Here is a 12,276-nt window from a genome sequence, read left to right on the forward strand (position 1 = left end):
AAGTTTTTTCATACTCAAAATATTTAAAAATGTTCTTTCATATTTAATTGCAAAATTATAAATAATAATAATGAACAATAATAAGAAAATGAAAAATATTATATGATTATTTAAGAAAATAGTATATGAATATTAACTTCATTCATTCAAGAAATAGAAATTATCTTGTTAGACTATTCAGATTACATTAATCCTTGTTCTGTCAGCTTGTTGCGCTTATCACTATTATGTGGTTATAATTATAGTGAAATTAACTGTCATTACTTATTAACTCATGTTTAATAATTAAAATTGTTTGTAATTCTTACTTTTAAATTATTACTTTAGAAATTATTATGCTTGCTCATTTTATAATAAAGTACGAAAAAATTGTTCTTTATTATTTCACACATTTACAAGGTGCAATTTGCTTATTTATTTATTTATTCGTTAAATACATTGACGTGTAAATCACCTTTTTGCAAAAATAATACATAGTAGTACATGAGAGCACAATATAATAATAATGTAAACAAAGTTTGAAAACCTGATAAAATTAAATTAACTTAGTCGGTGATGAACAGATGAACTGCGATATTCGTAAAAATAAAAAAAACCACAAAAAAAGAGCATTATCGTTTATAAAAACCCTAAGGGACAGGTTTGAGACGCTATAACTGAGGAACGGTTTATCGGCCAAGAATTTTTTTTAGATGAATTTTGTCGTTTTTTTTATGACGAACAATTTTTTCATTGACAATGCTGCTATAAATAATTTTTTCTAACCCAAAAAGCAAAAAAACGCTTTTTTGGGTACTTTGGAGCCATATATTTTTTGTAATTTTTATCGCAGCAAGTGAACTCAATGAGAAGTTGTAAAAAATGATTTTTCCGACATATTTTGTCCTTCCAAACTTTGAAGGCCGATATCTCGGCTTCTATGGGAGCTATCGGGAAAATTCCAAAGGTTTTGTGTTAGTTTCCTCGTTCTGAATACTCGATTTCTTAGTTCTGCTCCGATTCCCTTATAACCCGGTATTTTCATGATCTACTTGATGAGAACAATCCGCTGGTATAGTTAGTTCGGATGCGAAAAAAAAAATTCTGAAAAAAATCTAAAAGGAAAAAATCCAAACTTTGAAGGCCGATATCTCGGCTTCTGTGTTTGCAAGTTAAACTTTTTGAATGATAGATTTACTGTACTAGATGGATAAATGAAATAGTCAAGTTTTGAGTCAACGAACCTACTAAGTCACTGTTATGAGATACGATTTTAGTATTTTTTAGCCGATAAGTGAAAACATGTGTTTTATATACTCTCTTTAAGTCGTCGTTTAAATCGCTGCTGAGAAAAATAATTTAGTAAATCCAAGTAGATAAGAGACCAGAATAGTTTTTCATAGTCATTATTACTGTGATAAATATTCTGGCTATGATCGTAATTTTGTTTACTTTTTGTGACATGTTGAAAATCTTGTAACCTGATTGAAATATCTATACAATGATGATTTATCATAAATTCAGATGTATCTATTTCTCATGCTAAATAAAACCATTTACATGGTATTTCCAGCTCATAAAAACTCAATAAAAATACCATATAGCTGATCCAGAAACCGCACAAAAAAAAGTTTGGCTGTAATTCGCCAACATCGAGACATTAAACATGACGTAAAGACAGTTTAACTCCAAATGGGGATTTGCGACGGAGAGCTTCTGGATTTGAAACTTTGTTAAATTAAATTTTCCGCTTTCGCCACGATAAATTCATCAAATCGATTAAACGGATTTTAGACGCATCTGCGCCCCCTGCAATTTAAAACGTTTGATGTCCGTTTTTCATGAAAATATTTGCGCTTTCGTCTGGGAATTACCTCGTTAAATAATGGTTAAAAGCGGGCCCGCAGAGGGCCGCGCGCTTTTTCAAATGCCAATTTTAGTGAAGGCGTGCTTCAGTTTTATTTTATTAAAAGTTTTTGTTTTTTTTTTGGAAAAGTACTTCAATAAAAGTAAAGCAATTCGCAAAACTCGAGAGTTTTCGTGAAGTTGCACAGTTGCGAACGCGAATCACGTAAAATCAAGAAAACTGAGCAAGAAGATAATGCTAAAGGGAAATGGCCAAATTTACTTTTCTCCCGAGTTTTTTTGTGCATCCCGGGGCGAAATGGAAGCAAATGATCTGTGACTAAATGCGAATGTCGCACTGATAAGGAAAAAGGGAGCCTCTTTTTTAAAGGGATTTATTTGATTGAGTGTTTTGTAAATTCAATGAAAGGGGATGAAATTTCTAACGCGTTTATCAGGGAGAATTATAGAATCCTACATCTTTTTAGTTTAACACTTTGCTCGTAATTTATTCGCCTTAAAGAGTCACTACATTGCTAGAAATAAAATAACGATAATATGTAATATAAATTAATATACAGGTTGGCGCACCAAAATCTTTACACCCCGAATTTTTCCGAGATTTCGTAAAAAATCAAGCTTGCACCCATTGATTTTTTAAATTAGGGGGACAAAATAATCTCGCATTTATAAACATTTACCCTGAACCCCTACGCGGGGGTGACAGCTAAACTTAAAATCTTGCGGATGATATACCTATAAACCTCACAAATGACATATGGTTTCAACATGATGGAGCACCTCCACATTTTTTTCAGCGATCTCTCCAACGATGGATTGGAAGAGGAGGTTTTGGATTGCTGGATTTCCTGGTCCACGCGTTCACCTCATCTCAACCCCCTAGATTTATTTTCTTTGAAGTTATCTGAAAAGTTTGATCTACGAAATATATGTTCCTAATGAGAACTGCTAGTAAGGATAATGGCCGGCTGTACCCATGTAGAAGATATTCCCGGAATGTTCGCGACCCAATTACAAGGACGAAGACCTATAGGGGCGCCACTATTTTTTTTGCACATCAAAAAATGCATCTTGGGGCATAGAATACATGTACCAAATTTCATATAAATCTCTACAATATTCTTTAAGTTATTATTAAAAAAAAACAATTTTTTTTAAAGCTTTAACACCTTGTATCTCAAAAGTTAAGATATTTAGGACATATGTTCATAGAAACTGTTTTTTCTTAAAATGGGTTTAGGAATCACCCCCTTAAATATTAGCACGTCTTTAAGGAACTCCCTGTATATATGTCTACTGACAAAAAAAAAATTGTATCGATGTCCCCTACCACCCCTTGAAGTTTTTCGGTATATTTTAGGAACACCCTGTAATATACAGGGTGTTTTCGGGATGATAAAGAAAATGCATTTTTCTTATTGACCACCGAAATTATGCGTCCTTTAGTGGAACAGTTAGTAATTTAAATAATATATCCAGCAAATTCGTTAGGTCAAATATTTCCCCAAAACTCTTATCTCTCGCTTATTGTCTAACAGGATCGGTAATCCTAATAGAAGGCAATTAACAATAACAACTTTATCGCATGAAGTATTTTTATTAAGTATTTAGTATAAAAGATCTCTATGAGAACCGAAAATTTAAATAATTATAACGTTTGTTCCATGCTTAGGAGCGTGCTCAAGAAACAGCAAAACGGTGGAGGAGGAATTCGTTATAGATTAAACTTAAATGAAAAATTTCATTTTATTGAATATTAACAGGAAAGTACTACTCTGAATTATATACTTTTTTTTGAGTTTATCGGTGTATAACCTTTTCACAAATATTAATATAATAGTAAGTAAATCCAAAGTAGCAGGTTGGTGTTTAAACTTGTAAAAGAATTTTGAAGCCTTATACTTTAGGCTTAATAATTGATATAAATTTTAAAAATAATAAAATAAGCCACCTATTAAAAATCTGTTTTTAATATTACCTTATTTTAAATAATAAAAAAAAACTTCACGTCTTGTACTTTAATAAGCCTGCTGCTGGGCTATTTGTCTGACAAAACGGTTTATTATTTCATCCCAATTACCTCAGGTGTTCTCAACTCTGAAACTGCTTAATCAGAAGGAAAATCACCCTATTTAGAGACCCTAATAAATAACTTTCAAGTTTGTAGATCTTTGCTGCCACTCTTCGTTAATATAATATTTTATCTTAAAAATTACTTTTTTTTTGGAGTAAGGCAAACATTTCAAGATAACCAAAGAGTTTGCTGATCGAAATATTATTGATTATTGATCTTTTTGTCATTCCTCTGTACTACCTAGAACCATAATTCGTTAAATATTCATGCAAAATACGTCGGAAAAAATCATAAATGAGCCTTTTTATTCCAGAACACCTATACCAACGCAGATAAGCTCCTCGCAGCGGCCGAGGAGCTCGCCCATACGGGCGAGTGCGATCCAGACGAGATCTACAGCGTCGCCAGAGAACTGGAGGCACACGTGGCCAGTTTTGCTGCCCGTGTAGAGCAGAGAAGACGTAGACTGGATTTGGCGGTACTGTTTTATACGAGGGAGAAGGAGTTAGCCAGCTGGGCGGACGAGTTGAGGCAGGAGTTGCAACAGGAGGAAAGTGCCGCGGAGGGACTGGAAACAGTAGAGAGGTAAATAAAAAAAAGTCATAGTTGAAAATAAAATAAGGCTGAAAAGTTTGCTTGTTTTGAGTTTTTCTTATGAGCAGGTGAAACAAACAAAGTTCACTGGTTGATCGTGATTATGAAATTCTTATGATATAGGATGGTTAAATATGTCCAATCGTTGAAAATTACGTTTTGCTTCTCTTAGTTACAAGGTTTTAAAATTAAAATCACCTTCATATTTATACAGTAAAGTCCAGTTTTGAATAAACGCTCACCACCGACGCTTAAGACAATTACATCTGCTAAATATTCCGCGACATAAAAAAGAACTTTTTAAAAGAAGTTTTTCTTATAATCTCGCCAGTAAAAAAAAAGAAAAAATAAAAATAAATATATATATATATATATATATATATATATATATATATATATATATATGTATATATATATTTTACATTAATACATTAATACTTTACCTTCCCTTTCCCGTTCCTTATTCTTTAATGCATTAAATATGTGTATATGTGCTTGCTTCATGCTGCTTGCATTTTTAACTTATATTATCTAACATTTTTCACTTTAAAGCGTCATTCTTATATTTTGTTATATTTGTTAATAGATATTTACTTGGGCCTAAACAGTTTCTGGCATCGCCTGAAGGCTGCATTGACATGGCCTTTTATTTTTCATATTCTATTACTATTTTCCGTATATATTATTGTAACTCTGTCATGAAAAATAATAAATTTTGTTTATTATTATTTGATATCCTGCACGGTTCCATCAGAACTTCTTTTAAAGTTTTTCAGATGCTCCGTCTATAATATTAACTAACTATTTGTAAACTTGAAAATCGTGTTAGGGTCACCATATTATATTATTTTTTCTCTATTCGTCAAATGCAGATAAACAATCACTTTCTGTCTAGAGAAGTTACTGCTGAAATTTAATGGCAATGAGGTTCATGTAAATATTGGAGAACTTCATGAATTATTTTGGATATACTCCATTAAGTAAGTTCACTAAAGAATAAGTATTTTAGATAATGAATATAAATTTAAACATTATGACAGAACCAAAATTTCATGATGCTATTATGAAACTAAACATCTATTGTATATATAGATAATTAAATTATGTTTATGCTTATGTTAACCTTTGTGTTTATTAAATTGGAGATAAAGTTAATAAACAATGAAGTTAATGAGTTGAAATTTATATAGTCTGTACATGTAATATAATTTGGTTATTTTAGTAAATAAAACATTTAGTATTTCAAACATGCTCTAATGATTCTGACTATAATTTCAATAATAAACCCTAACAACACATAGATATAAACATTTAAATAAATCAATTTTCTGGTAGTGAATTCTTTATTCAAAATAGTTGTGAGAATTAAATTACTTTTTGTCATGCAATTAAACGAAAACCGCCCACATCGACTGATTAAACGATTATCTTTACACACCCTAAAACCTATTTAATTGGTTAATTTATAACTAATTTTATTAATGGCATATTGTCTTTTATAGGCTATTGGAACAAACTGATCAGCATAGAGTGCAAAGCCTCGAGGCGTGCGCATCGACAATAGCACAAGGAGAGGCGTTACTACAAGAGTTACGGTAAGTCATCATTCTACTCTTCAGCGTTTCCTTGTAAATGGTAAATCTGAACGAATGAAAAAAGTTTTTGACCCGCGTGAGTGGGACGCGGTTAATTTCTGCTCGCTCGGAAATAATGCGAATAATAAAAAACTATGTGTATATACGGGTTTGCATAAAAGGGTCTTTCGGGATAATAAATGGAAGGACGTTGAATGGTATTGTAACGTGTAAAATCAGACGTCAAGTCGGAAGAAAAATGTGCACACCCACGGCTCGTTTAATTCTGCGTACTTGGATTTTATTTTGGGCTTGGGGCGATACTATATAATAGCGGTTGTATTAATTATTATTCTCTAATTTTTGCGTTCATAATAGTCAAAGAAAAATTATCTTTAATTACAGATGCGCTTCATATTTTAGGACGCTCTGAACGTTTAAATGTTCCGCTGTTGTAAAGGTTTCATTATTATATCTGTGAGAGTCGATGTGTTTTTTTGTGTGAAAGCAGTGTGGATTTAGTAGAGGCAGTAATACTGATTAAGATATTCGGAGTTTGGTCTCCCAATCCAGGGTCCTTTGAGAAGCGCAATCATCTTGTAAGACCTCAGCGAGGCTTTCGACTAAATTGATTTCTTGAAAACTTAAAATATACAGGTCTGGGCAATTGAGGTCTTGGATGCGGAAATGTCTTTAAATTAACCTGCTACGGAAATTAAGCAAAGTTTTAAGTTCTAGGGAACAATGCTCGAAGATATTTTCTTTTTATGATAGGCTTAATAAAAACCCAGTCAATCTGGTATCATAGAGGTGTACTTTTGCTTTTAATCGCTTCTTTTACACTCTTAGCTCCTGAAGAGTTTTCGTGACTTACATAGCACTAATTATTAGAGCAAGACCGAAGGACGAAGAAACGCTACGCGCTGGCGCACTAGTTGCAGATGTCTTCTTTTCTATAGTTAAGCAATGTCGACTATTAATTTAATAATTAGTTTTTTTTTACTTAGTCGTATTTTCAGCAATTATTGAATAAACTATTTTCGAATTGAATTTTGAATTTAGGGTAAAAATAGCATGTTTTTCAAGGTTTTGATCTCTATGATGTCATCCTCAAGACTATATAAATAACTTGTCCGCGTCAATTAAGAAGTGATAAAAATAAAAATAATCATATATATTTAGGCATATGCGATGTTTTAGTACATTCACGATGAAAGAAACAAATTATTTAAAATTCAGGTATTTTTTCTTTTATTTTTTGGACACATCGACTAGTATTGTCACCTGCGCGTTTTTTTAAATAAACAAATTTTATACAGGGTGCCTCAAGTAGAAACTATGGGGTCAACATTATTTTTTTTAAATAGAACACACTGTATATTATGATCTTTTTGAAATTCTATGATACATTTTGAATACCTTTTGTCTAACAAACCATATGTCAATGGTTTGTCAAATATGACGTAACAGACTAACGAAACATATGAAATTATAACATAAAATTTTAAAACAAAAAAATTTTATTTTAGATTTATTGCAACTAATGTTTAATTTATTGTCCATTAGATTGAATGCGTGCTTTGCAATGAAAATTTTGTTAACAAGGTACCTCAAGGAGAAACTATGAGACCAACATTAATTTTTTATGGGATTTCTTAGAAAGTAAGTAGACACTATTAGTTTCGAACAGTTTCCAATTTTAGAACTTAACGGATTGTCATGCCTGAATTGACCGAAGAGGACCGATTGAGTGGCCACCAAAGTCACCGGATATATCTCCATTAGATTTTATCTTATAGAGCTATTTGATGTACAAAGTGTATGGCAATAGAACAGAAATTGTTGATGGTTTAAAGTAAAGAACTCGACAAGAAATTAGACTAATCGATCCCCAAGTGATTGAAAATGTGCAATGGGAATTTATTTACCCACTTTAAATGAATTTGTTTCTTTCATTGTGAATGCACTTCCTTCACTACTTTTTTTTTTAATTCATATTTTAGTTCTTATGAGGAAAACATTATCTTTTTCAGATTCATTTTAAGGCTGATTTTTGCTAAAGTTTTTTGTCCAGTTTTGTCATTGTTTCAAATCTAACTATTACATATGCATATCTTAAATAAGTTAGATGCTTTCCATTTATATTTATGCCCCAGTTCAATTTTTTTAAATGCTTTCCATTTCTATTGTAAATAGTTTTGACACTGTCATCTTATTTCTCTATTTATATCTATTCCTTCTTTATTTTCGGTTGTGTGTCGTGATTAACATCGTCAATGAATTGAATTGAATATTATTGAATTTTTTAACTTTTCATTCTACTAGTACTACCCGAATAATGTTGAAGCTGTACTTTTCTTACGTACCAAGGCTTATTATCGGCATCATTTCATTACAATCCTTAAAGATATTTGAATTTGAAAATGGGAGTTATATTTAAAAATTAAAAAGAGAATTGGTCTTTTTTTACCGAAATACCCTGCACAAAAGAGCATACCCTATGGTACTCGAGTACAGCGAGGAGTACTTTCAGATAACTTTCTTCACCTCATCTGCCTTTAACTATTAGTTTTGCATAATATTTGAGTTTGAGATAGATTATCTCTATTAGTTCTCTCTATTTTTAGTGAGAAAAACAGAAGCATTTATAATTGAATTAAAATGTAGTAAAAATTGTCAATCGTAAATGCTCTTTAGGGAAAAAGTGTTTTTATTCTTTACGCGGCTTTCCTTCCGTTTATAACAACCTGATTATACTATCAAATGTCGCCTCTAAGTTGGTATACAAGTATTTAATTTTTTCATTTATCATCTATAAAAATATATGTTACAATATAATTATTACTGCCACTTACAACTGTAATTGTATACGTTCCTTGAAAACCCAAAATTCCTTTTAAAGAAGCGTTAATAGGGTCAATGCTACCAGCAGCACAAAAACAATAATGCTTCACGCAAAAAAACACCGTTTTATTGATGTACCATACAATGTAGTTTTGTCAATTGAGTAAACCAGTGGGTGGTTTAGACTTTTTTTCATTAATTCCCATCAATTTAATTTTTCCCGTTTATTTTGCCATAATTGTCATACAGAGAAGTGTATTCAGTTGTAATTAATATGGAAACGCTGCAGATAAATTAATTAACTATGGCAGCTAATTGTTGTTTTAGTTGTTCTGTGTAATTAGTTAACATATTTGAAACGGTATCGTAACAATCATAAAATATAGCGTACGCGATGAGTTTTGTTATTGTTAATTATTATAGATTATGGTAGGAAATGCATTTTGTGATTTAAAAGTATATATAATAGAATACAGGTAATGTAATAAAGTTAAAAAAGATTTATTTTGCAATTATTTTTGCTATTAATATCTGTATTACATCTAATATCGCTCAATTTATTAAGGATCATTTGCAGCTAATATGAAATTATAAAAAAAGATCTGAAAAAAGAACTGTTTGATGCAGTTAAATGAGTTTTTGTTATATGCAATACGCAGTTATTCATATAAAGAGGAATTAAAAAAACATACAATGTCAACTAATATAACAATTACACTCCAAATGCATAACAAAAGTTCTAAAATTAGAAACAGTTCGAAAATAATAAGGTCTATTTACTTTCTTAAAAATCACATTAAAAATTAATGCCGGCTTTATAGTTTCTACTTGAGACACTCTGTAACCAACATTTTCATTGCAAAAGACGCATTGAATCTAATTTACAACAAATTAAACATTAGTTGCAATAAATCTAAAACACATTTTTATGTTTTAATTTCGTATGTTTTGCTAGTTTGTTAAGTCATATTTGACAAACCATTGAGTATTTAGAATATGTCCTAGAATTGTACAAAGTCATAATAGACAGGATGTTCTATTTAAAAAAATAAATGTGATGCCATAGTTTTTAACTTGAGGGCAGTATAGACATTTTATTAAAAAAAAAACGGGCAAGTCACTATACTGATCGATGTGTTCACAAATAATTAATTATATTGCTTAATTCTGTTAGGTCTAAGCTGAAATAGAAAAAATCACTAAGTCTTAAAAAATCATCTTTTCAAAATCTGTAAATAATTTTGCTCCCCAGCATGCATCCTGCAATAAACTTTCCTCAATACAAATAATAATGGTGAAAGATATGATAAAAAATGAAGTCATTAATTAATGTAACACAATCAACAGAATTACTCACTCACAGAATTAGTACACTTGACGTAATTAAAAGCTTCTTGGAGAATTATTTATTTCCTACAGAGACCCATTGATAATTAGAAAAGTAAAAATTAACCCATTTCAAAGACTTACCTCAAAAATAATATTTCAGTAGACAGTCATCACTATTATTTAGCCTGGCGTTAAACCAAGTTTTAAAAATACAATTCCTGAACTTTTTCCGAATAAAAAAAATATAGCCAATATCCTATATTTTAACTGAGTTAACGTCACATAAAACATTTAGTTGATTTATCTACTTTCATTTTGATATCAACACAGGTTTGAACAAAACTTTTCCCAGGAACAAAAATCGAGGGTTACAATATTTGACAGGCGGACGGATTTTGGCCATTTGCGAAATGACTGCGCGCTTTTTCCATTATCCCTGGAAAATTTCGTTATGGTCTGTGCGACCCGTCAACGCAAGTGATGGCGTGCGTGATTGATGAAGGTCCGAGATTTCTTTTTTTTTTGAGGGGGCTAAGTCCGTCCATTCTTTTCCTCTTTTTGCGGATGATGGCTTTATTGTCTGTGCTAAGAAAAACGTTGATTTGAGTAATTGAATCATTCGGGCTTTAGCTGACAAAGGTAGTTAGAGGGAGTGGACGGCTGTTGGTTTTTGTTTTTATTTTATTATTCTTTATCCAGTTAGGCTTTGTCCAAAGGAATTTATTAACTATTTTAAAGGTGTATTGAGCTAATACTTCATATTTGTTTATTAGCCTGCTTAACAGGAATACCTCAATTACAAGGCGGGAGAACTGGAATCATAATTATTGAAATGTATTAATCAACTATTGGGACAGTCAACAGGAAGGGAACATAAGATTAACGTAGGAACGTAAGGCGTAAAGATGTAAAATAGGTGTTTTTTGTGTAAGGGAGGTATTAAAAATAGCAAAGCCTCTACTAACATTGTTATGTGTAGTGCACATGATATAAATAGGAGAAAACTGCAGTTTATTTGATCGATATTATTCTCTCATAAAGAGAATAATAAATTTTGACGTGATGCTTGACGAGGTCTTAGAAATTTAATTTTGTGTAATAGCTCGGGACAAGTTGAATTTTCAGTAACTTAAATAAAAACACTTTGAGAAATATTTAGTTTAGATTACAAGGTGTTGCATATTAAACAATTCGAGTAAATCCTCTGAGTAACTTTAAGAAGGATAAGCACCATGAATTTTAAAGTAGAGCAGCTTTAAAAATCCTCTTAAGATCCTCAATATATCGAATATATTTAGGTGACCAGACTATCAGACACAGTCTAATCTAGGTCTAATGAAGAAAAAGAAAAGACATTTAAGAGTCGCTACATTATTAAATTTATTGCTCAGCTTCCAAATAAATGCAAATTCTTTCCTATGATTCCTACTGCTTGGTGAAGTTTATTCAGTTGCATAGGTGAATGGAACAATAGGTGAAGTGATTTAGTTTGCAAAATCAGCAGGTTGCTTAAGGATCCAATTGATAACTTCTCTTCGGTATTCATAATCTGCTGGCAGAAGTTGTTGAGTCTGTTTGTTTTTGTAGACATGCGGCTGTAAATCTTTAGTGTGAATTCGCTGAAGAATCCTGTAGAAAAGTCCAATTTTTTTGCCCGATGACGAATTGACGTCTTTGACCTTTCTGTGAACTGCCATGATGTTTTGTTCTAAACGAGCTCGTATCGTATGTTTGACATCACTAACCAAACCAGAACTTTCGAATTTTTTGATTCTTTTTTTTCACAGTAGATGCATTGAGAACATTCTTTCGACCGAACCTTGGACGCACATTACGAATAGTGGCAATCAAACTTTACCATTTTGATAATAATTTTTTGACAGGACGGGTTATTATAACTCCCATCTATCAGCATTCAGTCTGTCCTATTATAATCATGTGAGATCATGAAAGTCAAACATGATGCGCAATTCAAATCTTACGTTCTTATTGAAACATCCTTTAAATGTTCAAACG

General features: G+C 31.4%; 1 protein-coding gene across 7 annotated transcripts in view; it reads left to right on the forward strand.

Moving 5' to 3' along the window:
• Window positions 1-12,276, forward strand: part of LOC126739256 (triple functional domain protein) — a 288,570-nt gene that overhangs the window by 129,973 nt on the left and 146,321 nt on the right. For all 7 annotated transcript variants that reach the window (XM_050444845.1, XM_050444840.1, XM_050444841.1 and 4 more), the window contains 2 exons: window positions 4,233-4,504; window positions 6,016-6,108. In XM_050444845.1, the coding sequence (XP_050300802.1) occupies window positions 4,233-4,504; window positions 6,016-6,108 (365 nt within the window). The remainder of the gene's footprint in view (window positions 1-4,232; window positions 4,505-6,015; window positions 6,109-12,276) is intronic.

The sequence above is a fragment of the Anthonomus grandis genome, chromosome 8 (assembly GCF_022605725.1).
Source record: "Anthonomus grandis grandis chromosome 8, icAntGran1.3, whole genome shotgun sequence".
NCBI lineage: Eukaryota > Metazoa > Arthropoda > Insecta > Coleoptera > Curculionidae > Anthonomus > Anthonomus grandis.